This window comes from Anastrepha ludens, chromosome X, assembly GCF_028408465.1.
Source record: "Anastrepha ludens isolate Willacy chromosome X, idAnaLude1.1, whole genome shotgun sequence".
Lineage (NCBI taxonomy): Eukaryota > Metazoa > Arthropoda > Insecta > Diptera > Tephritidae > Anastrepha > Anastrepha ludens.
Window position 1 is genome coordinate 3,219,706 of NC_071503.1, and position 25,446 is coordinate 3,245,151.

The 25,446-nt window shown below is 42.3% G+C and overlaps 6 protein-coding genes across 6 annotated transcripts; all 6 read right to left on the bottom strand.

Annotated features, from left to right (window-relative positions):
• Positions 1–359: 359 nt before the first annotated feature.
• Positions 360–932, bottom strand: LOC128869413 (uncharacterized). The gene has a single exon (XM_054111964.1). The coding sequence runs from the start codon at positions 930–932 to the stop codon at positions 360–362; it is 573 nt and encodes a 190-aa protein (XP_053967939.1).
• A 3,563-nt stretch (positions 933–4,495) lies between these two features.
• On the bottom strand, positions 4,496–5,068 carry LOC128869415 (uncharacterized). The gene has a single exon (XM_054111966.1). The coding sequence runs from the start codon at positions 5,066–5,068 to the stop codon at positions 4,496–4,498; it is 573 nt and encodes a 190-aa protein (XP_053967941.1).
• Positions 5,069–8,650: 3,582 nt separating this feature from the next.
• On the bottom strand, positions 8,651–9,214 carry LOC128869416 (uncharacterized). The gene has a single exon (XM_054111968.1). The coding sequence runs from the start codon at positions 9,212–9,214 to the stop codon at positions 8,651–8,653; it is 564 nt and encodes a 187-aa protein (XP_053967943.1).
• Positions 9,215–9,252: 38 nt separating this feature from the next.
• Positions 9,253–9,972, bottom strand: LOC128869417 (uncharacterized). Its single transcript, XM_054111969.1, has one exon. The coding sequence runs from the start codon at positions 9,970–9,972 to the stop codon at positions 9,253–9,255; it is 720 nt and encodes a 239-aa protein (XP_053967944.1).
• An 11,494-nt stretch (positions 9,973–21,466) lies between these two features.
• On the bottom strand, positions 21,467–22,183 carry LOC128869420 (uncharacterized). Its single transcript, XM_054111971.1, has one exon. It carries the CDS (start codon positions 22,181–22,183, stop codon positions 21,467–21,469), a length of 717 nt encoding a protein of 238 aa, XP_053967946.1.
• Positions 22,184–23,267: 1,084 nt separating this feature from the next.
• LOC128869422 (uncharacterized) lies at positions 23,268–24,095 on the bottom strand. The gene has a single exon (XM_054111974.1). It carries the CDS (start codon positions 24,093–24,095, stop codon positions 23,268–23,270), a length of 828 nt encoding a protein of 275 aa, XP_053967949.1.
• Positions 24,096–25,446: the final 1,351 nt, after the last annotated feature.

Consider the following 25,446-nt stretch of genomic DNA (forward strand, 5'->3'; position numbering starts at 1 on the left):
GAAATTGCGCCTGAGGCCAATGTTCAGGCTAAGCTGATGTTGGCCGAAAGTCTTAGTGGGATTGCCGTTTGCGGCAAATAAACGATATGAGGACGGGCCGGCCGATTTGTTACCGAAAATACGCGGTAGAATTGAGATATCGGAGCCGGTGTCAATGAGAAAATTCCTGCAGGTCATAACTTCCGCTTCGTCTGTCGTCCCTAAGGAAGCGGCTTTTAGTTTTCCGGTCTTTTATCATTAAATTTGCACGGGAGAACACATTTGAGTGCTGCGCCACCGAACTTGTAGTGGTATCGGCAAAACGGTTTGGCATTACCGTTGTCGCCGGAGCTTGAACGTGCATTCTGGTTGTTGCCACTTCATGATCGTGACCGTGAATGATCACCGGGGGTGGTCAACTGGGTTGCCAAATTCGTAACTGCCTGTGTCAAAGCTTTAATATTGTTAAGGATTTCCTCAAATTGTTCATTTTTATGTGGTGTACTGGCACCAGCTTTCACTGCCATGACTTGTGAGGATGTGGATCCAACAAAGTTCATGATCGTATCGGCGCGTTTGGCGCATATCTCTAAATCTTCATCACCAATTATTAAGCAAGCTCGAGTTGTAACAGGCAATCTTTCAATCCACCAGCTTTTTAAAATTGTTTCCGAAACTGAGCTTCCGGCCAGGTCACGCATGTGGCGCAAAATCTGAGATGGTTTACGGTCACCAAGCTCAACGTCATTAAGTAACTTTCGAATTTTTTTCGATTCGGAGTCCGCGAATTCCGCGATAATTCTATTTTTGAGACACTCGTATTTGTCCGTTTCGGGAGGACTGCGGAGAAAATCACTGACCAGTTCGAGAATTTGCGCGTCCAATGCGCCGACCACGGGGTCATATTTTGTATCACCGCGAGAAATGTTAGCGCGTCGAAAAGACGTCTCCATTTGAATGGAAAATATATGAGGGCTACTTTTCAAGAAAACGGGTGATTTAACCGCAATATGACTACTTTGTAAAGGCTTATCGGTGAAGGTACTCACATTTTCGCGAAATTCTTGTTGTAGTTGCCGTTGAGAGGCTCCTTATGACGTTCCAGGTGTGCAGTCTCCTTGGACCATTCTGGTAAATATTGATTGTAGGTTCCGTTGAATGGCTTCCAAAACCTCGATTGGTATTTGCTCTCTTGGTTGTAGATAAGGCTTCTCGTTGTTTGATGATATTCTCATTCGAAAAAATATTGCATCCAAAATGTTGTATTTGCACGTTGAACTACGTTTAAAGTTGCATTAATAGTACAATTGTTTGTATGGTTGCATAGAATTGTGAGTTAAATGCGTAAGGTAATTCTTACCAACCGCGTTGCTTCAATAAAAACCCCTTTCAAATGTTTGTGTTAAATTTCGCCGTTAAGTTCCGAACTTTGGTGTAGTACCACAAGCGTTGGTTACACGTGGTGGAATGTGCGGTAATGTTAGTGTGCAGGTGCAGGTGAAATTTAGGTTATGGTCGATGCACGCTTGCCGTATAAGAAATGTCCACAATTTTCTCGGAAAAAACTTTTTTATGAAAATGTTCTTTGTTCGGGGTCACCAATTTGGGTTTTTCTAATTTATATGGCGCTTCCAGATTCTAATTGCTGCCGTTTGTAATCGCTCCTACACCGACTCTACGTTCTTGCACTTTTCTCACCCTTCAACTCCAACTCGAAGCAACTTAAACAGCCATTGATATATTGCGATCAATCTATGCGGCGCGGCACTTTTATTTTAGTTTCAATTGTTTTCCTCATATTTTTTGTTATCAGTTATTAAAAACATTCGTTGCGGAAAAAGAAGCTCTTATCAAGACCCAAACCGAAAAAGTAATAATTCAAAACAAAAATACTAAAGCAACGTATACACGCTGCTTTTGTTGTATCAACAATCCTTACGCCCAGCACAAACGCTGCGATTGTTGTGTCAACGCGTTGTACAGTGCGTACATGCAATTGCAGGCAATGCCCCACATCACTCCCCCACCAGTGATAAACCGATCACGATACAAAAGAAACGAAGCGCTGCGGTCTTACAATCTGTCTGCCAGCGCGAGTGGTTTTGGTGGCCATTGTATGTGTGGCATCCCCATTCTTATTACTAATAGGTTGTTTTTTGTAACTTTAATCTAATGGCTGTACATTTTGCTTAGGAGTAATTGTTGGTTGAGCCTCTTGATTTCTATTAATACTAGGAGGTAAATTTTGGTTAACAAAATTTGAGTCTAAGCACGCAGCCTTGAGTCTATCTGTGGTTACCGTCACCGATCTGTCTCGAATGTCAATGTCAAGGGTCTCATCCCAACGTTTAATGATTTTGTAAGGTCCGTCATAGAGACGTTTTAACGATTTGCGAACTGAGTCGTCGCGTAAGAAAACATGAGTGCAGTTGGCAAGCCCACTCTGAATGTAACTTTTAATATTGGCGTGGTTGGACGACGCGATCGGACGTAACTGCTCAATGGTACTCCTCAACCCGCTCATGAATTCGGTCGAATACTCAGGTTGTTTGGAATACTCAAAAAAATCACCGGGACGACGCAAGGTTGTACCGTAAACGAGCTCGGCCGGCGAGGCATAATGAGAGGAAGTGAATTGGACCAAGTGGTATCGTTTTTGCACCTGATCGCAGCTTTAAGTGTGCGAGGAAAACGTTCGATCATGCCATTCCCTTGTGAATGATACGCAGTCAAGTGATTGTGTTTGAATCCAAGAATTTTTGATAATTCCATGAACAAAGCGGAGTCAAAGTGCCTACCTTGATCCGTTGTGATAACGCGTGGAACACCGTAGTGAGAGATCCATCCGTTTAAGAGAGCATTTGCGACAGCCTCCGCCGACATATCCTGCAGTGGAATGGCCGTGGGCCATCGGGAGAATCTGTCAATGCAAGTGAGACAATAACGGAAACCATTCGAGACCGGCAGAGGACCAATCAAATCGATGTTGACATGGTGAAATCTACCGTCAGGAATTTTAAACTCAGCAAGAGTTGCTCGATTATGTCGAGAAATCATACTTTTTTGGCAATCGAGGCATTGACTTGTTCAATGCGTGGCGTCTTTTTTCATGTCTGGCCAGAAATAGTGTTCTGTGATAAGCTTGCTGGTAGCATGTTTGCCGGGATGACAAACATTGTGTACCAGATTGAAAATTTTTTTTCGTAAAGCTTGTGGAATGAAAGGGCGAACCCTCTCCTGGGAAATGTCGCAAAATAGGGGTAAATCAAAATCTTGAATCGTGATTTTGTGAAGCTTGATATGGGTGTTGGAATCTGGACTCAACAATGATGTCAGCTCCTCATCATTGCTTTGCAACTGAGCGATATCACGATGGCCAACTTCGCTTTTGGAAATGGCCTCCATTCTAGATATAGCGTCTGCCACAACGTTATCTTTGCCCGATATGTACCGGATGTCTGTGCAATATTGGCCAATCAAGTCAAGATGCCTTAACTGTCTGGGCGAAGCTTTTTCCGGTTTTTGCTTGAAAGCAAACGTAATGGGCTTGTGGTCGGTGAGAATGATGCATTCACGACCCTCGATCATGTATTTATTATGCTTGACAGCCAAGTAGATTGCCAATAATTCACGATCGTAGGTGCTGTATTTCTTTTGGGTATCAGACACTCGTTTGGAAAAAAACTTAGGGGTTGTAAATCATTACCCACTCGCTGTTGTCAAACTGCACCAACCGAAAAATTGCTGGCATCAACATTTAAAATCAGTTGGGCATTCGGCAAAGGTTGTGCCAGCAGTGTGGCCTTAGCCAGATCAGACTTGCATTGTTCAAACGCCTGGGAGGCCTCTTCAGTCCAGATCAATGGCGTTCTGTCTTTTTTTGAATTTCCGACAATGAGAGATTGTAATTTACCCTGCGTGTAAGCAGCATTAGCGAAAAAACGACGATAATAATTGAGGAGTGCCAAGAATCGGCGCAACTCATGAGCTACTGTCGGCTTTTTGAACTGACAAATGACCTCGGTTTCGGCCTTATGAGGCGCGACGTCATCTGCCGTAATCGTGTGGCCGAGAAAAATTATTTCGGGCTGGCCGAGGGTGCATTTGGTGAGATTAATCTTCAAATTGTAAGCGCTTAATCTCTCGAACACTATGCGAAGATGCTTCCGGTGTTCGGTTTCGTAAACCGAAGCCACGCAAATATCGTCTATGTAGACGAAAACGAAATCCAAATTCATGAACAGCTTGTTCTTGAACCTTTGGAATGTTTGAGAAGCATTTCTGAGACCGAATGTCAAGACGTTAAATTCATATAGGCCAAATGGGGTGATCATGACTTCCGCTTCGTCTGTCGTCCCTAAGGAAGCGGCTTTTAGTTTTCCGGTCTTTTATCATTAAATTTGCACGGGAGAACACATTTGAGTGCTGCGCCACCGAACTTGTAGTGGTATCGGCAAAACGGTTTGGCATTACCGTTGTCGCCGGAGCTTGAACGTGCATTCTGGTTGTTGCCACTTCATGATCGTGACCGTGAATGATCACCGGGGGTGGTCAACTGGGTTGCCAAATTCGTAACTGCCTGTGTCAAAGCTTTAATATTGTTGAGGATTTCCTCAAATTGTTCATTTTTATGTGGTGTACTGGCACCAGCTTTCACTGCCATGACTTGTGAGGATGTGGATCCAACAAAGTCCATGATCGTATCGGCGCGTTTGGCGCATATCTCTAAATCTTCATCACCAATTATCAAGCAAGCTCGAGGTGTAACAGGCAATCTTTCAATCCACCAGCTTTTTAAAATTGTTTCCGAAACTGAGCTTCCGTCCAGGTCACGCATGTGGCGCAAAAGCTGAGATGGTTTACGGTCACCAAGCTCAACGTCATTAAGTAACTTTCGAATTTTTTTCGATTCGGAGTCCGCGAATTCCGCGATAATTCTATTTTTGAGACACTCGTATTTGTCCGTTTCGGGAGGACTGCGGAGAAAATCACTGACCAGTTCGAGAATTTGCGCGTCCAATGCGCCGACCACGGGGTCATATTTTGTATCACCGCGAGAAATGTTAGCGCGTCGAAAAGACGTCTCCATTTGAATGGAAAATATATGAGGGCTACTTTTCAAGAAAACGGGTGATTTAACCGCAATATGACTACTTTGTAAAGGCTTATCGGTGAAGGTACTCACATTTTCGCGAAATTCTTGTTGTAGTTGCCGTTGAGAGGCTCCTTATGACGTTCCAGGTGTGCAGTCTCCTTGGATCATTCTGGTAAATATTGATTGTAGGTTCCGTTGAATGGCTTCCAAAACCTCGATTGGTATTTGCTCTCTTGGTCGTAGATAAGGCTTCTCGTTGTTTGATGATATTCTCATTCGAAAAAATATTGCATCCAAAATGTTGTATTTGCACGTTGAATTACGTTTAAAGTTGCATTAATAGTACAATTGTTTGTATGGTTGCATAGAATTGTGAGTTAAATGCGTAAGGTAATTCTTACCAACCGCGTTGCTTCAATAAAAACCCCTTTCAAATGTTTGTGTTAAATTTCGCCGTTAAGTTCCGAACTTTGGTGTAGTACCACAAGCGTTGGTTACACGTGGTGGAATGTGCGGTAATGTTAGTGTGCAGGTGCAGGTGAAATTTAGGTTATGGTCGATGCACGCTTGCCGTATAAGAAATGTTCACAATTTTCTCGGAAAACACTTTTTTATGAAAATGTTCTATGTTCGGGGTCACCAATTTGGGTTTTTCTAATTTATACGGCGCTTCCAGATTCTAATTGCTGCCGTTTGTAATCGCTCCTACACCGACTCTACGTTCTTGCACTTTTCTCACCCTTCAACTCCAACTCGAAGCAACTTAAACAGCCATTGATATATTGCGACCAATCTATGCGGCGCGGAACTTTTATTTTAATTTCAATTGTTTTCCTCATATTTTCAGTTATCAGTTATTAAAATCATTCGTTGCGAAAAAAGAAGCTCTTATCAAGACCCAAACCGAAAAAGTAATAATTCAAAACAAAAAAACAACAGCCACTAAAGCTGCTTTAGTTGTATCAACAATCCTTACGCCCAGCACAAACGCTGCGATTGTTGTATCAACGCGTTGTACAGTGCGTACATGCAATTGCAGGCAATGCCCCACATCACTCCCCCACCAGTGATCAACCGATCACGATACAAAAGAAACGGAGCGCTGTGGTCTTACAATCTGTCTGCCAGCGCGAGTGGTTTTGGAGGCCATTGTATATGTGGCATCCCCATTCTTATTACTAATAGGTTGTTTTTTGTAACTTAAATCTAATGGCTGTACATTTTGCTTAGGAGTAATTGTTGGTTGAGCCTCTTGATTTCTATTAATACTAGGAGGTAAATTTTGGTTAACAAAATTTGAGTCTAAGCACGCAGCCTTGAGTCTATCTGTGGTTACCGTCACCGATCTGCCTCGAATGTCAATGTCAAGGGTCTTATCCCAACGTTTAATGATTTTGTAAGGCCTGTCATAGAGACGTTTTAACGATTTGCGAACTGAGTCGTCGCGTAAGAAAACGTGAGTGCAGTTGGCAAGCCCACTCTGAATGTAACTTTTAATATTGGCGTGGTTGGACGACGCGATCGGACGTAACTGCTGAATGGTACTCCTCAACCCGCTCATGAATTCAGTCGAATACTCAGGTTGTTTGGAATACTCAAAAAAATCACCGGGACGACGCAAGGTTGTACCGTAAACGAGCTCGGCCGGCGAGGCATAATGAGAGGAAGTTAATTGGACCAAGTGGCATCGTTTTTGCACATGATCGCAGCTTTAAGCGTGCGGGGAAAACGTTCGATCATGCCATTCCCTTGTGAATGATACGCAGTCAAGTGATTGTGTTTGAATCCAAGAATTTTTGATAATTCCATGAACAAAGCGGATTCAAAGTGCCTACCTTGATCCGTTGTGATAACGCGTGGAACACCGTAGTGAGAGATCCATCCGTTTAAGAGAGCATTTGCGACAGCCTCCGCCGACATATCCTGCAGTGGAATGGCCGTGGGCCATCGGGAGAATCTGTCAATGCAAGTGAGACAATAACGGAAACCATTCGAGACCGGCAGAGGACCAATCAAATCGATGTTGACATGGTGAAATCTACCGTCAGGAATTTTAAACTCAGCACGAGTTGCTCGATTATGTCGAGAAATTTTACTTTTCTGGCAATCGAGACATTGACTTGTTCAACGCGTGGCGTCTTTTTTCATATCTGGCCAGAAATAGCGATCTGTGATAAGTTTGCTGGTAGCATGTTTGCCGGGATGACAAACATTGTGTACCAGATTGAAAATTTGTTTTCGTAAAGCTTGTGAAATGAAAGGGCGAACCCTCTCCTGGGAAATGTCGCTAAATAGGGGTAAATCAGAATCATGAATCGTGATTTTGTGAAGCTTGATATGAGTGTTGGAATCTGGACTCAACAATGATGTCAGCTCCTCATCATTGCTTTGCAACTGAGCGATATCACGATGGCCAATTTCGCTTTTGGAAATGTATTCGATTCTTGTAGAGCGTCTGCCACAACGTTATCTTTGCCCGATATGTACCGGATGTCTGTGCAATATTGGCCAATCAAGTCAAGATGCCTTAACTGTCTGGGCGAAGCTTTTTCCGGTTTTTGCTTGAAAGCAAACGCAATGGGCTTGTGGTCGGTGAGAATGATGCATTCACGACCCTCGATCATGTATTTATTATGCTTGACAGCCAAGTAGACTGCCAATAATTCACGATCGTAGGTACTGTATTTCTTTTGGGTATCTGACATTCGTTTGGAAAAATAACTTAGGGGTTGTAAATCATTACCCACTCGCTGTTGTCAATCTGCACCAACCGAAAAAGTGCTGGCATCAACATTTAAAATCAGTTGGGCATTCGGCAAAGGTTGTGCCAGCAGTGTGGCCTTAGCCAGATCAGACTTGCATTGTTCAAACGCCTGGGACGCCTCTTCAGTCCAGATCAATGGCGTTCTGTCTTCTTTTGTATTTCCGACAATGAGAGATTGTAATTTACCCTGCGTGTAAGCAGCATTAGCCAAAAAACGACGATAATAATTGAGGAGTGCCAAGAATCGGCGCAACTCATGAGCTACTGTTGGCTTTTTGAACTGACAAATGACCTCGGTTTTGGCCTTAGGAGGCGCGACGCCATCTGCCGTAATAGTGTGGCCGAAAAAAAATATTTCGGGCTGGCCGAGGATGCATTTGGCGAGATTAATCTTCAAATTGTAAGCGCTTAATCTCTCGAAAACTATGCGAAGATGCTGGCGGTGTTCGGTTTCGTTAACCGAAGCCACGCAAATATCGTCTATGTAGACGAAAACGAAATCCAAATTCATGAACAGCTTGTTCATGAACCTTTGGAATGTTTGAGAAGCATTTCTGAGACCGAATGTCATGACGTTAAATTCATATAGGCCAAATGGGTGATTATGGCCGTTTTTTCCTTGTCAGACCTATTAATTGGAATTCGGTTGTAAGCACTAATCAAATCGATGTTCGAGAAAATTTTGCATCCAGCAAACTTTTGTGTAAAGTCATGGATATGAGGCAAGGGATAGCGATCTGGTACTGTAATGGCATTAAGACGCCGATAGTCACCGCAGAATCTTTTTTGGGAACCATGTGTAATGGACTTGCTCATGCACTTTTGCTTGGACTGCAGATGTCAGCATTGAGCATGGCTTCGAATTCTGTTTTGGCAATTTTAAGTCGCTCCGGGTTGAGACGACGTGCTGCCGAAAATATAGGCTGACCCGTGGTAATGATTTGATGAGTAATGTCATGAGATGGGACTGGAAGCGTCAGAGCCTTGAATTCGCTAATGAGATCAGCCATATTGTTATTCCCGACATTGATGGTGGATAAACGTTCATATGGAGTCATAATGGAATTGCACTTAACCCCCAGTTGGGGTTTTTCGTCAATAATTTTGCGCTTTTTAACATCAATAATGAGACCGTAGTAATTTAAAATATCTATGCCGATGATTGGCTTATCTACATCGGCAATTATGAATGGCCACGTGAAATTGCGCCTGAGGCCAATGTTCAGGCTAAGCTGATGTTGGCCGAAAGTCTTAGTGGGATTGCCGTTTGCGGCAAATAAACGATATGAGGACGGGCCGGCCGATTTGTTACCGAAAATACGCGGTAGAATTGAGATATCGGAGCCGGTGTCAATGAGAAAATTCCTGCAGGTCATAACTTCCGCTTCGTCTGTCGTCCCTAAGGAAGCGGCTTTTAGTTTTCCGGTCTTTTATCATTAAATTTGCACGGGAGAACACATTTGAGTGCTGCGCCACCGAACTTGTAGTGGTATCGGCAAAACGGTTTGGCATTACCGTTGTCGCCGGAGCTTGAACGTGCATTCTGGTTGTTGCCACTTCGTGATCGTGACCGGGAATGATCACCGGGGGTGGTCAACTGGGTTGCCAAATTCGCAACTGCCTGTGTCAAAGTTGAGTTGATATTGTTGAGGATTTCCTCAAATTGTTCATTTTTATGTGGTGTACTGGCACCAGCTTTCACTGCCATGACTTGTGAGGATGTGGATCCAACAAAGTCCATGATCGTATCGGCGCGTTTGGCGCATATCTCTAAATCTTCATCACCAATTATCAACCAAGCTCGAAGTGTAACAGGCAATCTTTTAAACCACCAGCTTTTTAAAATTGTTTCCGAAACTGAGCTTCCGGCCAGGTCACGCATGTGGCGCAAAATCTGAGATGGTTTACGGTCACCAAGCTCAACGTCATTAAGTAACTTTCGAATTTTTTTCGATTCGGAGTCCGCGAATTCCGCGATAATTCTATTTTTGAGACACTCGTATTTGTCCGTTTCGGGAGGATTGCGAAGAAAATCACTGACCAGTTCGAGAATTTGCGCGTCCAATGCGCCGACCACGTGGTCATATTTTGTATCATGGCGAGAAATGTTAGCGCGTCGAAAAGACGTCTCCATTTGAATGGAAAATATATGAGGGCTACTTTTCAAGAAAACGGGTGATTTAACCGCAATATGACTACTTTGTAAAGGCTTATCGGTGAAGGTACTCACATTTTCGCGAAATTCTTGTTGTAGTTGCCGTTGCGAGGCTCCTTATGACGTTCCAGGTGTGCAGTCTCCTTGGATCATTCTGGTAAATATTAATTGTAGGTTCCGTTGAATGGCTTCCAAAACCTCGATTGGTATTTGCTCATTTGGTCGTAGATAAGGCTTCTCGTTGTTTGATGATATTCTCATTCGAAAAAATATTGCATCCAAAATGTTGTATTTGCACGTTGAATTACGTTTAAAGTTGCATTAATAGTACAATTGTTTGTATGGTTGCATAGAATTGTGAGTTAAATGCGTAAGGTAATTCTTACCAACCGCGTTGCTTCAATAAAAACCCCTTTCAAACGTTTGTGTTAAATTTCGCCGTTAAGTTCCGAACTTTGGTGTAGTACCACAAGCGTTGGTTACACGTGGTGGAATGTGCGGTAATGTTAGTATGCAGGTGATGGTGAAATTTAGGTTATGGTCGATGCACACTCGCCGTATTAGAAATGTCCACAATTTTCTCGGAAAACACTTTTTTATGAAAATGTTCTTTGTTCGGGGTCACCAATTTGGGTTTTTCTAATTTATACGGCGCTTCCAGATTCTAATTGCTGCCGTTTGTAATCGCTCCTACACCGACTCTACGTTCTTGCCCTTTTCTCACCCTTCAACTCCAACTCGAAGCAACTTAAACAGCCATTGATATATTGCGACCAATCTATGCGGCGCGGCACTTTTATTTTAGTTTCAATTGTTTTCCTCTTATTTTTTGTTATCAGTTATTAAAAACATTCGTTGCGAAAAAAGAAGCTCTTATCAAGACCCAAACCGAAAAAGTAATAATTCAAAACAAAAATACTAAAGCAACGTATACACGCTGCTTTTGTTGTATCAACAATCCTTACGCCCAGCACACACGCTGCGATTGTTGTGTCAACGCGTTGTACAGTGCGTACATGCAATTGCAGGCAATGCCCCACATCACTCCCCCACCAGTGATCAACCGATCACGATACAAAAGAAACGAAGCGCTGTGGTCTTACAATCTGTCTGCCAGCGCGAGTGGTTTTGGTGGCCATTGTATGTGTGGCATCCCCATTCTTATTACTAATAGGTTGTTTTTTGTAACTTTAATCTAATGGCTGTACATTTTGCTTAGGAGTAATTGTTGGTTGAGCCTCTTGATTTCTATTAATACTTGGAGGTAAATTTTGGTTAACAAAATTTGAGTCTAAGCACGCAGCCTTGAGTCTATCTGTGGTTACCGTCACCGATCTGCCTCGAATGTCAATGTCAAGGGTCTTATCCCAACGTTTAATGATTTTGTAAGGCCTGTCATAGAGACGTTTTAACGATTTGCGAACTGAGTCGTCGCGTAAGAAAACGTGAGTGCAGTTGGCAAGCCCACTCTGAATGTAACTTTTAATATTGGCGTGGTTGGACGACGCGATCGGACGTAACTGCTGAATGGTACTCCTCAACCCGCTCACGAATTCAGTCGAATACTCAGGTTGTTTGGAATACTCAAAAAAATCACCGGGACGACGCAAGATTGTACCGTAAACGAGCTCGGCCGGCGAGGCATAATGAGAGGAAGTGAATTGGACCAAGTGGCATCGTTTTTGCACATGATCGCAGCTTTAAGCGTGCGGGGAAAACGTTCGATCATGCCATTCCCTTGTGAATGATACGCAGTCAAGTGATTGTGTTTGAATCCAAGAATTTTTGATAATTCCATAAACAAAGCGGAGTCAAAGTGCCTACCTTGATCCGTTGGGATAACGCGTGGAACACCGTAGTGAGAGATCCATCCGTTTAAGAGAGCATTTGCGACAGCCTCCGCCGACATATCCTGCAGTGGAATGGCCGTGGGCCATCGGGAGAATCTGTCAATGCAAGTGAGACAATAACGGAAACCATTTGAGACCGGCAGAGGACCAATCAAATCGATGTTGACATGGTGAAATCTACCGTCAGGAGTTCTAAACTCAGCACGAGTTGCTCGATTATGTCGAGAAATTTTACTTTTTTGCCAATCGAGACATTGACTTGTTCAACGCGTGGCGTCTTTTTTCATATCTGGCCAGAAATAGCGATCTGTGATAAGGTTGCTGGTAGCATGTGTGCCGGGATGACAAACATTGTGTACCAGATTGAAAATTTGTTTTCGTAAAGCTTGTGGAATGAAAGGGCGAACCCTCTCCTGGGAAATGTCGCAAAATAGGGGTAAATCAGAATCATGAATCGTGATTTTGGGAAGCTTGATATGAGTGTTGGAATCTGGACTCAACAATGATGTCAGCTCCTCATCATTGCTTTGCAACTGAGCGATATCACGATGGCCAATTTCGCTTTAGGAAATGTATTCGATTCTTGTAGAGCGTCTGCCACAACGTTATCTTTGCCCGATATGTACCGGATGTCTGTGCAATATTGGCCAATCAAGTCAAGATGCCTTAACTGTCTGGGCGAAGCTTTTTCCGGTTTTTGCTTGAAAGCAAACGTAATGGGCTTGTGGTCGGTGAGAATGATGCATTCACGACCCTCGATCATGTATTTATTATGCTTCACAGCCAAGTAGACTGCCAATAATTCACGATCGTAGGTACTGTATTTCTTTTGGGTATCTGACATTCGTTTGGAAAAAAAACTTAGGGGTTGTAAATCATTACCCACTCGCTGTTGTCAATCTGCACCAACCGAAAAAGTGCTGGCATCAACATTTAAAATCAGTTGGGCATTCGGCAAAGGTTGTGCCAGCAGTGTGGCCTTAGCCAGATCAGACTTGCATTGTTCAAACGCCTGGGAGGCCTCTTCAGTCCAGATCAATGGCGTTCCGTCTTCTTTTGTATTTCCGACAATGAGAGATTGTAATTTACCCTGCGTGTAAGGAGCATTAGCGAAAAAACGACGATAATAATTGAGGAGTGCCAAGAATCGGCGCAACTCATGAGCTACTGTCGGCTTTTTGAACTGACAAATGGCCTCGGTTTTGGCCTTAGGAGGCGCGACGCCATCTGCCGTAATAGTGTGGCCGAAAAAAAATATTTCGGGCTGGCCGAGGATGCATTTGGCGAGATTAATCTTCAAATTGTAAGCGCTTAATCTCTCGAAAACTATGCGAAGATGCTGGCGGTGTTCGGTTTCGTTAACCGAAGCCACGCAAATATCGTCTATGTAGACGAAAACGAAATCCAAATTCATGAACAGCTTGTTCATGAACCTTTGGAATGTTTGAGAAGCATTTCTGAGACCGAATGTCATGACGTTAAATTCATATAGGCCAAATGAGTGATTATGGCCGTTTTTTCCTTGTCAGACCTATCAATTGGAGTTTGGTTGTAAGCACTAATCAAATCGATGATCGAGAAAATTTTGCATCCAGCAAACTTTTGTGTAAAGTCATGGATATGAGGCAAGGGATAGTGATCTGGTACTGTAATGGAATTGAGACGCCGATAGTCACCACAGAATCGCCAGCGCCCATCGTTTTTGGGAACCATGTGTAATGGACTTGCCCATGCACTTTTGCTTGGACTGCAGATGCCAGCATTGAGCATGGCTTCGAATTCTGTTTTGGCAATTTTAAGTCGCTCCGGGTTGAGACGACGTGCTGCCGAAAATATAGGCTGACCCGTGGTAATGATTTGATGAGTAATGTTATGAGTTGGGACTGAATCCGTATTGCTAAAAATCGGTGGAAGCGTCAGAGCCTTGAATTCGCTAATGAGATCAGCCATATTGTTATTCCGACATTGATGGTGGATAAACGTTCATATGGAGTCATAGTGGAATTGCATTTAACCACCAGTTGGGGGTTTTCGTCAATAATTTTGCGCTTTTTAACATCAATAATGAGACCGTAGTAATTTAAAAAATCTATGCCGATGATTGGCTTATCTACATCGGCAATTATGAATGGCCACGTGAAATTTCGCCTGAGGCCAATGTTCAGGCTAAGCTGATGTTGGCCGAAAGTCTTAATGGGAGTGCCGTTTGCGGCAAATGGGGGGAGTTGCAGTGTACTGCAAAAAAAGTTTGAAATTTAAACTGATAGCAAAATCAAATAACGGTGAAAATGAATATATATTTACTGAAGTATCTGATGGCATGAATAAAATTTTAATTGCATGTGTTTACAATCCTAACAAAAGTATTGCTCTTGATAAACTATTTGTTGACCTGTCTGAATCTGTCTTAAATTACGAACGTATCCTGTTGTGTGGTGATTTTAATGTTAACATTTTAAAAAATGAGCCTAGTAGTAGTAAACTATTCGACCAGTTGGCAACAGCTGGACTTTAGGTTGTTAACGGAATTACACCAACGAGATATTCAAATAACTCACAACCTAGTCTTCTTGATTACTTTATAACATGTGACTTGTCACATATTCTTAAATTCGACCAAGTTGACTTTATTCTGGACCATGACTTAATATTTTGTACTTTAGATGTTGTGATGAATCGTCCAAATTTAGGTGCCACCTACGAGTATCGTGATTTTAAATCGTTGAATGTTAATTCCCTGTATTCAGACATGGGTTCTATAAATTGGAATGAATGTTGGTTTCTTAGTACTGTTGATAATAAACTTGACTTAATCAACCATAACCTATCCTCGATATTTAACATGCATGTTCCGCTTCGTTCTGTAAATGTTTTAAATAGTTCATGTCCTTGGTACAACTCGAAAGTTCGAGCTGCCATTAGAAAGCGCAACAAGTGTTATGCTAAGTGGAGAAAAAACTTGACGGATACTTCTTGGCGTCGGTACAAGGTAGTCCGAAATGAAACCACTGCAATAATACGACAAGCGAAACGTTGGTACAGTTACTCAAAACTTGATCCGTCACTTCCAACAAGAGAACTGTGGCGCAACCTAAAAAAATTTAAAATCCATGGCAAGGAAAGTTCCGAATGTGAGATTGACCTTGATGAACTCAATGACTACTTCATTAGTGTTGGTAAGAAAACAAATTGTGCTCCTATTTTAAAAGAGTCCTCACTTTGTGCTACTCTAAAAGAACAGTTTCAATTTTTGACCGTTAGTGAGGTAGATGTCCTGAAAGCTTTATCCAAAATAAAGTCTAATGCTGTAGGCGATGATGGCATTTCGCTAAAATTCATCCGTATAGTCATACAATATATAATAGGGCCCCTTACCCATATAATAAACCATTGCTTGACTAGTTCATGTTTCCCAGCAGCATGGAAAAAGGCTATAGTTTTCCCAGTCGCAAAAAAGACAAATGCTATTTATGCTGGTGACTATAGACCTATCAGCATACTGCCCGCATTTTCCAAAGTTTGCGAAAACTTGATGGCCACGCAAATTTCATCATTTGTACAGAACAATCGTCTACTCTCTCCACTACAATCTGGCTTTAAACAAAGTCACAGTTGCTCGACTGCAATGGTTAAAATAATGGACGACATTAGAATTAGTTTTGACAACGGAGACTTGACTCTACTTTGTTTACTTGACTTTTCTAAAGCATTTGACTCAGTGAATCACAAATTATTATGTTTGAAGCTTAAACACTATTTCGGCTTCAAAGACAGTGCGGTGAAGCTCATGGCCAGCTACCTTAGTGACAGAACGCAGAAGGTCAAGACCAGTAAATTAACATCTCAGTCAAGATACGTACAAACTGGTGTTCCGCAAGGGTCTATTCTTGGTCCACTTTTATTCAGTCTTTTTGTCAATGATGTTTTTACCGTTTGTCAGTACGTGAATGTCCATGCGTATGCTGATGATATACAATTGTACTTGTCCAGTCGTATTGGTCTCGTTGAAGATTTATGTTTCAAAATAAACAGTGATTTGTCTGCTATTTCTGTATGGGCTAACGATAACTCATTATGTCTGAACGCGTCAAAGTCATATGTCTTACCTATATGTAATAGTGTTGTGCATGTTGACAATATCCCTAAATTGTGGATAGGTACAAGTTCCCTTACCTTTATGGATAAGGTAAAAAATTTGGGGTTTATTCTTAACACAAAACTTACCTGTGCTGACCATATAAATAGGGTTGTGGGGAATATTTACGCTACATTGCGAAAGCTGAGTGTCTCCGTAACATTCACGCCAGAGAAAACGAGGCGCAAATTAGTTCTCCAGCTAATTATGCCTCTCATCACCTACTCTGAGGTGGTATACAGCAAACTCGACTCCACATCTTGCCATAAACTTAATGTGGCATTTAATAACGCCACGCGGTATGTATATGGGATTGGCAGATATGACCATATCTCTGCCTTCAGATCAAGGCTACTAGGCTGTTGCCTTAATAGCTATTTATCTGCTAGGAATTGCATATTTTTGTGCAAACTTATATTATTCAGGTCTCCTCCCTATCTGACAGAGAAGTTGATACCAGTAAGGTCTCGCAGACACAACAAATTCATCGTTCCAAAATTTAATTACCTACCATCATCTAGATTATTTTTCATTAACGCTATTAAAGTGTGGAACTCATTACCCGACACAGTGAAGGCTGGACTTAAAAGATCTAACTTCAGGGCACAAGTCTATAATTATTTTAAAAGTGTTTGATTGCATTAAAGTAGCGCATTACATTTCTCTTTACATTCTCTAATTACTTGTACTACCTTTGTTTTTTTCTTTTTCTTTTCTAAATCCTTCTTTTCCTTTCCTACTGCTTTTTGTTTTTTTTTTGTTTTCTCTTATTATTATAGTTAAGTTAAATATATTGGATTGATTTGTAAATGAACTGGTGTAAAATTTAGATTAAGAAACTTGTATGTTAAAAACATTCCAGTTTTTTTTTATAATATTGTTGAAGTACTATCAAAAGACCTTAGTCTTACTATGTACTATTTGTATAAATAAATAAATAAATAAAATTATCAAGCAAGCTCGAAGTGTAACAGGCAATCTTTCAATCCACCAGCTTTTTAAAATTGTTTCCGAAACTGAGCTTCCGGCCAGGTCACGCATGTGGCGCAAAAGCTGAGATGGTTTACGGTCACCAAGCTCAACGTCATTAAGTAACTTTCGAATTTTTTTCGATTCGGAGTCCGCGAATTCCGCGATAATTCTATTTTTGAGACACTCGTATTTGTCCGTTTCGGGAGGATTGCGGAGAAAATCACTGACCAGTTCGAGAATTTGCGCGTCCAATGCGCCGACCACGTGGTCATATTTTGTATCATCGCGAGAAATGTTAGCGCGTCGAAAAGACGTCTCCATTTGAATGGAAAATATATGAGGGCTACTTTTCAAGAAAACGGGTGATTTAACCGCAATATGACTACTTTGTAAAGGCTTATCGGTGAAGGTACTCACATTTTCGCGAAATTCTTGTTGTAGTTGCCGTTGAGAGGCTCCTTATGACGTTCCAGGTGTGCAGTCTCCTTGGATCATTCTGGTAAATATTGATTGTAGGTTCATTGAATGGCTTCCAAAACCTCGATTGGTATTTGCTCCCTTGGTCGTGGATAAGGCTTCTCGTTGTTTGATGATATTCTCATTCGAAAAAATATTGCATCCAAAATGTTGTATTTGCACGTTGAATTACGTTTAAAGTTGCATTAATAGTACAATTGTTTGTATGGTTGCATAGAATTTTGAGTTAAATGCGTAAGGTAATTCTTACCAACCGCGTTGCTTCAATAAAAACCCCTTTCAAACGTTTGTGTTAAATTTCGCCGTTAAGTTCCGAACTTTGGTGTAGTACCACAAGCGTTGGTTACACGTGGTGGAATGTGCGGTTATGTTAGTATGCAGGTGATGGTGAAATTTAGGTTATGGTCGATGCACACTCGCCGTATTAGAAATGTCCACAATTTTCTCGGAAAACACTTTTTTATGAAAATGTTCTTTGTTCGGGGTCACCAATTTGGGTTTTTCTAATTTATACGGCGCTTCCAGATTCTAATTGCTGCCGTTTGTAATCGCTCCTACACCGACTCTACGTTCTTGCACTTTTCTCACCCTTCAACTCCAACTCGAAGCAACTTAAACAGCCATTGATATATTGCGACCAATCTATGCGGCGCGGAACTTTTATTTTAATTTCAATTGTTTTCCTCATATTTTAAGTTATCAGTTATTAAAATCATTCGTTGCGAAAAAAGAAGCTCTTATCAAGACCCAAACCGAAAAAGTAATAATTCAAAACAAAAAAACAACAGCAACTAAAGCTGCTTTAGTTGTATCAACAATCCTTACGCCCAGCACACACGCTGCGATTGTTGTATCAACGCGTTGTACAGTGCGTACATGCAATTGCAGGCAATGCCCCACATCACTCCCCCACCAGTGATCAACCGATCACGATACAAAAGAAACGGAGCGCTGTGGTCTTACAATCTGTCTGCCAGCGCGAGTGGTTTTGGAGGCCATTGTATATGTGGCATCCCCATTCTTATTACTAATAGGTTGTTTTTTGTAACTTAAATCTAATGGCTGTACATTTTGCTTAGGAGTAATTGTTGGTTGAGCCTCTTGATTTCTATTAATACTAGGAGGTAAATTTTGGTTAACAAAATTTGAGTCTAAGCACGCAGCCTTGAGTCTATCTGTGGTTACCGTCACCGATCTGCCTCGAATGTCAATGTCAAGGGTCTTATCCCAACGTTTAATGATTTTGTAAGGCCCGTCATAGAGACGTTTTAACGATTTGCGAACTGAGTCGTCGCGTAAGAAAACGTGAGTGCAGTTGGCAAGCCCACTCTGAATGTAACTTTTAATATTGGCGTGGTTGGACGACGCGATCGGACGTAACTGCTGAATGGTACTCCTCAACCCGCTCACGAATTCAGTCGAATACTCAGGTTGTTTGGAATACTCAAAAAAATCACCGGGACGACGCAAGGTTGTACCGTAAACGAGCTCGGCCGGCGAGGCATAATGAGAGGAAGTGAATTGGACCAAGTGGCATCGTTTTTGCACATGATCGCAGCTTTAAGCGTGCGGGGAAAACGTTCGATCATGCCATTCCCTTGTGAATGATACGCAGTCAAGTGATTGTGTTTGAATCCAAGAATTTTTGATAATTCCATGAACAAAGCGGATTCAAAGTGCCTACCTTGATCCGTTGGGATAACGCGTGGAACACCGTAGTGAGAGATCCATCCGTTTAAGAGAGCATTTGCGACAGCCTCCGCCGACATATCCTGCAGTGGAATGGCCGTGGGCCATCGGGAGAATCTGTCAATGCAAGTGAGACAATAACGGAAACCATTTGAGACCGGCAGAGGACCAATCAAATCGATGTTGACATGGTGAAATCTACCGTCAGGAATTTTAAACTCAGCACGAGTTGCTCGATTATGTCGAGAAATTTTACTTTTTTGGCAATCGACACATTGACTTGTTCAACCCAGAAATAGCGATCTGTGATAAGTTTGCTGGTAGCATGTGTGCCGGGATGACAAACATTGTGTACCAGATTGAAAATTTGTTTTCGTAAAGCTTGTGGAATGAAAGGGCGAACCCTCTCCTGGGAAATGTCGCAAAATAGGGGTAAATCAAAATCTTGAATCGTGATTTTGTGAAGCTTGATATGAGTGTTGGAATCTGGACTCAACAATGATGTCAGCTCCTCATCATTGCTTTGCAACTGAGCGATTTCACGATGGCAATTTCGCTTTTGGAAATGTATTCGATTCTTGTAGAGCGTCTGCCACAACGTTATCTTTGCCCGATATGTACCGGATGTCTGTGCAATATTGGCCAATCAAGTCAAGATGCCTTAACTGTCTGGGCGAAGCTTTTTCCGGTTTTTGCTTGAAAGCAAACGTAATGGGCTTGTGGTCGGTGAGAATGATGCATTCACAACCCTCGATCATGTATTTATTATGCTTGACAGCCAAGTAGATTGCCAATAATTCACGATCGTAGGTACTGTATTTCTTTTGGGTATCAGACATTCGTTTGGAAAAAAAAACTTAGGGGTTGTAAATCATTACCCACTCGCTGTTGTCAAACTGCACCAACAGAATAATTGCTGGCATCAACATTTAAAATCAGTTGGGCATTCGGCAAAGGTTGTGCCAGCAGTGTGGCCTTAGCCAGATCAGACTTGCATTGTTCAAACGCCTGGGACGCCTCTTCAGTCCAGATCAATGGCGTTCTGTCTTTTTTTGTATTTCCGACAATGAGAGATTGAAATTTACCCTGCGTGTAAGCAGCATTAGCCAAAAAACGACGATAATAATTGAGGAGTGCCAAGAATCGGTGCAACTCATGAGCTACTGTTGGCTTTTTGAACTGACAAACGGCCTCGGTTTTGGCCTTAGGAGGCGCGACGCCATCTGCCGTAATCGTGTGGCCGAAAAAAAATATTTCGGGCTGGCCGAGGGTGCATTTGGCGAGATTAATCTTCAAAATGTAAGCGCTTAATCTCTCGAAAACTGTGCGAAGATGCTGGCGGTGTTCGGTTTCGTTAACCGAAGCCACGCAAATATCGTCTATGTAGACGAAAACGAAATCCAAATTCATGAACAGCTTGTTCATGAACCTTTGGGATGTTTGAGAAGCATTTCTGAGACCGAATGTCATGACGTTAAATTCATATAGGCCAAATGGGTGATTATGGCCGTTTTTTCCTTGTCAGACCTATCAATTGGAATTTGGTTGTAAGCACTAATCAAATCGATGATCGAGAAAATTTTGCATCCAGCAAACTTTTGTGTAAAGTCATGGATATGAGGCAAGGGATAGTGATCTGGTACTGTAATGGAATTGAGACGCCGATAGTCACCACAGAATCGCCAGCGCCCATCTTTTTTGGGAACCATGTGTAATGGACTTGCCCATGCACTTTTGCTTAGACTGCAGATGTCAGCATTGAGCATGGCTTCGAATTTTGTTTTGGCAATTTTAAGTCGCTCCGGGTTGAGACGACGTGCTGCCGAAAATATAGGCTGACCCGTGGTAATGATTTGATGAGTAATGTCATGAGTTGGGACTGAATCCGTATTGCTAAAAATCGGTGGAAGCGTCAGAGCCTTGAATTCGCTAATGAGATCAGCCATATTGTTATTCCCGACATTGATGGTGGATAAACGTTCATATGGAGTCATAGTGGAATTGCATTTAACCACCAGTTGGGGTTTTTCGTCAATAATTTTGCGCTTTTTAACATCAATAATGAGACCGTAGTAATTTAAAAAATCTATGCCGATGATTGGCTTATCTACATCGGCAATTATGAATGGCCACGTGAAATTTCGCCTGAGGCCAATGTTCAGGCTAAGCTGATGTTGGCCGAAAGTCTTAATGGGAGTGCCGTTTGCGGCAAATAAACGATATAAGGACGGGCCGGCCGATTTGTTACCGAAAATACGCGGTAGAATTGAGATATCGGAGCCGGTGTCAATGAGAAAATTCCTGCAGATCATGACTTCCGCTTCGTCTGTCGTCCCTAAGGAAGCGGCTTTTAGTTTTCCGGTCTTTTATCATTAAATTTGCACGGGAGAACACATTTGAGTGCTGCGCCACCGAACTTGTAGTGGTATCGGCAAAACGGTTTGGCATTACCGTTGTCGCCGGAGCTTGAACGTGCATTCTGGTTGTTGCCACTTCGTGATCGTGACCGTGAATGATCACCGGGGGTGGTCAACTGGGTTGCCAAATTCGCAACTGCCTGTGTCAAAGCTTTAATATTGTTGAGGATTTCCTCAAATTGTTCATTTTTATGTTGTGTACTGGCACCAGCTTTCACTGCCATGACTTGTGAGGATGTGGATCCAACAAAGTCCATGATCGTATCGGCGCGTTTGGCGCATATCTCTAAATCTTCATCACCAATTATCAAGCAAGCTCGAAGTGTAACAGGCAATCTTTCAATCCACCAGCTTTTTAAAATTGTTTCCACAACTGAGCTTCCGGCCAGGTCACGCATGTGGCGCAAAAGCTGAGATGGTTTACGGTCACCAAGCTCAACGTCATTAAGTAACTTTCGAATTTTTTTCGATTCGGAGTCCGCGAATTCCGCGATAATTCTATTTTTGAGACACTCGTATTTGTCCGTTTCGGGAGGATTGCGGAGAAAATCACTGACCAGTTCGAGAATTTGCGCGTCCAATGCGCCGACCACGTGGTCATATTTTGTATCATCGCGAGAAATGTTAGCGCGTCGAAAAGACGTCTCCATTTGAATGGAAAATATATGAGGGCTACTTTTCAAGAAAACGGGTGATTTAACCGCAATATGACTACTTTGTAAAGGCTTATCGGTGAAGGTACTCACATTTTCGCGAAATTCTTGTTGTAGTTGCCGTTGAGAGGCTCCTTATGACGTTCCAGGTGTGCAGTCTCCTTGGATCATTCTGGTAAATATTGATTGTAGGTTCCGTTGAATGGCTTCCAAAACCTCGATTGGTATTTGCTCCCTTGGTCGTAGATAAGGCTTCTCGTTGTTTGATGATATTCTCATTCGAAAAAATATTGCATCCAAAATGTTGTATTTGCACGTTGAATTACGTTTAAAGTTGCATTAATAGTACAATTGTTTGTATAGTTGCATAGAATTGTGAGTTAAATGCGTAAGGTAATTCTTACCAACCGCGTTGCTTCAATAAAAACCCCTTTCAAACGTTTGTGTTAAATTTCGCCGTTAAGTTCCGAACTTTGGTGTAGTACCACAAGCGTTGGTTACACGTGGTGGAATGTGCGGTTATGTTAGTATGCAGGTGATGGTGAAATTTAGGTTATGGTCGATGCACGCTCGCCGTATTAGAAATGTCCACAATTTTCTCGGAAAACACTTTTTTATGAAAATGTTCTTTGTTCGGGGTCACCAATTTGGGTTTTTCTAATTTATACGGCGCTTCCAGATTCTAATTGCTGCCGTTTGTAATCGCTCCTACACCGACTCTACGTTCTTGCACTTTTCTCACCCTTCAACTCCAACTCGAAGCAACTTAAACAGCCATTGATATATTGCGACCAATCTATGCGGCGCGGAACTTTTATTTTAATTTCAATTGTTTTCCTCATATTTTAAGTTATCAGTCATTAAAATCATTCGTTGCGAAAAAAGAAGCTCTTATCAAGACCCAAACCGAAAAAGTAATAATTCAAAACAAAAAAACAACAGCAACTAAAGCTGCTTTAGTTGTATCAACAATCCTTACGCCCAGCACACACGCTGCGATTGTTGTATCAACGCGTTGTGCAGTGCGTACATGCAATTGCAGGCAATGCCCCACATCACTCCCCCACCAGTGATCAACCGATCACGATACAAAAGAAACGGAGCGCTGTGGTCTTACAATCTGTCTGCCAGCGCGAGTGGTTTTGGAGGCCATTGTATGTGTGGCATCCCCATTCTTATTACTAATAGGTTGTTTTTTGTAACTTAAATCTAATGGCTGTACATTTTGCTTAGGAGTAATTGTTGGTTGAGCCTCTTGATTTCTATTAATACTAGGAGGTAAATTTTGGTTAACAAAATTTGAGTCTAAGCACGCAGCCTTGAGTCTATCTGTGGTTACTGTCACCGATCTGCCTCGAATGTCAATGTCAAGGGTCTTATCCCAACGTTTAATGATTTTGTAAGGCCTGTCATAGAGACGTTTTAACGATTTGCGAACTGAGTCGTCGCGTAAGAAAACGTGAGTGCAGTTGGCAAGCCCACTCTGAATGTTACTTTTAATATTGGCGTGGTTGGACGACGCGATCGGACGTAACTGCTGAATGGCACTCCTCAACCCGCTCACGAATTCAGTCGAATACTCAGGTTGTTTGGAATACTCAAAAAAATCACCGGAACGACGCAAGGTTGTACCGTAAACGAGCTCGGCCGGCGAGGCATAATGAGAGGAAGTGGTATCGTTTTTGCACATGATCGCAGCTTTAAGCGTGCGGGGAAAACGTTCGATCATGCCATTCCCTTGTGAATGATACGCAGTCAAGTGATTGTGTTTGAATCCAAGAATTTTTGATAATTCCATGAACAAAGCGGAGTCAAAGTGCCTACCTTGATCCGTTGTGATAACGCGTGGAACAAAGTAGTGAGAGATCCATCCGTTTAAGAGAGCATTTGCGACAGCCTCCGCCGACATATCCTGCAGTGGAATGGCCGTGGGCCATCGGGAGAATCTGTCAATGCAAGTGAGACAATAACGGAAACCATTCGAGACCGGCAGAGGACCAATCAAATCGATGTTGACATGGTGAAATCTACCGTCAGGAATTTTAAACTCAGCAAGAGTTGCTCGATTATGTCGAGAAATCATACTTTTTTGGCAATCGAGGCATTGACTTGTTCAATGCGTGGCGTCTTTTTTCATGTCTGGCCAGAAATAGCGTTCTGTGATAAGCTTGCTGGTAGCATGTTTGCCGGGATGACAAACATTGTGTACCAGATTGAAAATTTGTTTTCGTAAAGCTTGCGGAATGAAAGGGCGAACCCTCTCCTGGGAAATGTCGCAAAATAGGGGTAAATCAAAATCTTGAATCGTGATTTTGTGAAGCTTGATATGAGTGTTGGAATCTGGACTCAACAATGATGTCAGCTCCTCATCATTGCTTTGCAACTGAGCGATATCACGATGGCCAACTTCGCTTTTGGAAATGGATTCGATTCTTGATAGAGCGTCTGCCACAACGTTATCTTTGCCCGATATGTACCGGATGTCTGTGCAATATTGGCCAATCAAGTCAAGGTGCCTTAACTGTCTGGGCGAAGCTTTTTCCGGTTTTTGCTTGAAAGCAAACGTAATGGGCTTGTGGTCGGTGAGAATGATGCATTCACCACCCTCGATCATGTATTTATTATGCTTGACAGCCAAGTAGATTGCCAATAATTCACGATCGTAGGTACTGTATTTCTTTTGGGTATCAGACATTCGTTTGGAAAAAAAATTAGGGGTTGTAAATCATTACCCACTCGCCGTTGTCAAACTGCACCAACCGAATAATTGCTGGCATCAACATTTAAAATCAGTTGGGCATTCGGCAAAGGTTGTGCCAGCAGTGTGGCCTTAGCCAGATCAGACTTGCATTGTTCAAACACCTGGGACGCCTCTTCAGTCCAGATCAATGGCGTTCTGTCGTTTTTTGTATTTCTGACAATGAGAGATTGTAATTTACCCTGCATGTAAGCAGCATTAGCGAAAAAACGACGATAATAATTGAGGAGTGCCAAGAATCGGCGCAACTCATGAGCTACTGTCGGCTTTTTGAACTGACAAATGACCTCGGTTTCGGCCTTATGAGGCGCGACGTCATCTGCCGTAATCGTGTGGCCGAGAAAAATTATTTCGGGCTGGCCGAGGGTGCATTTGGTGAGATTAATCTTCAAATTGTAAGCGCTTAATCCCTCGAACACTATGCGAAGATGCTTCCGGTGTTCGGTTTCGTAAACCGAAGCCACGCAAATATCGTCTATGTAGACGAAAACGAAATCCAAAT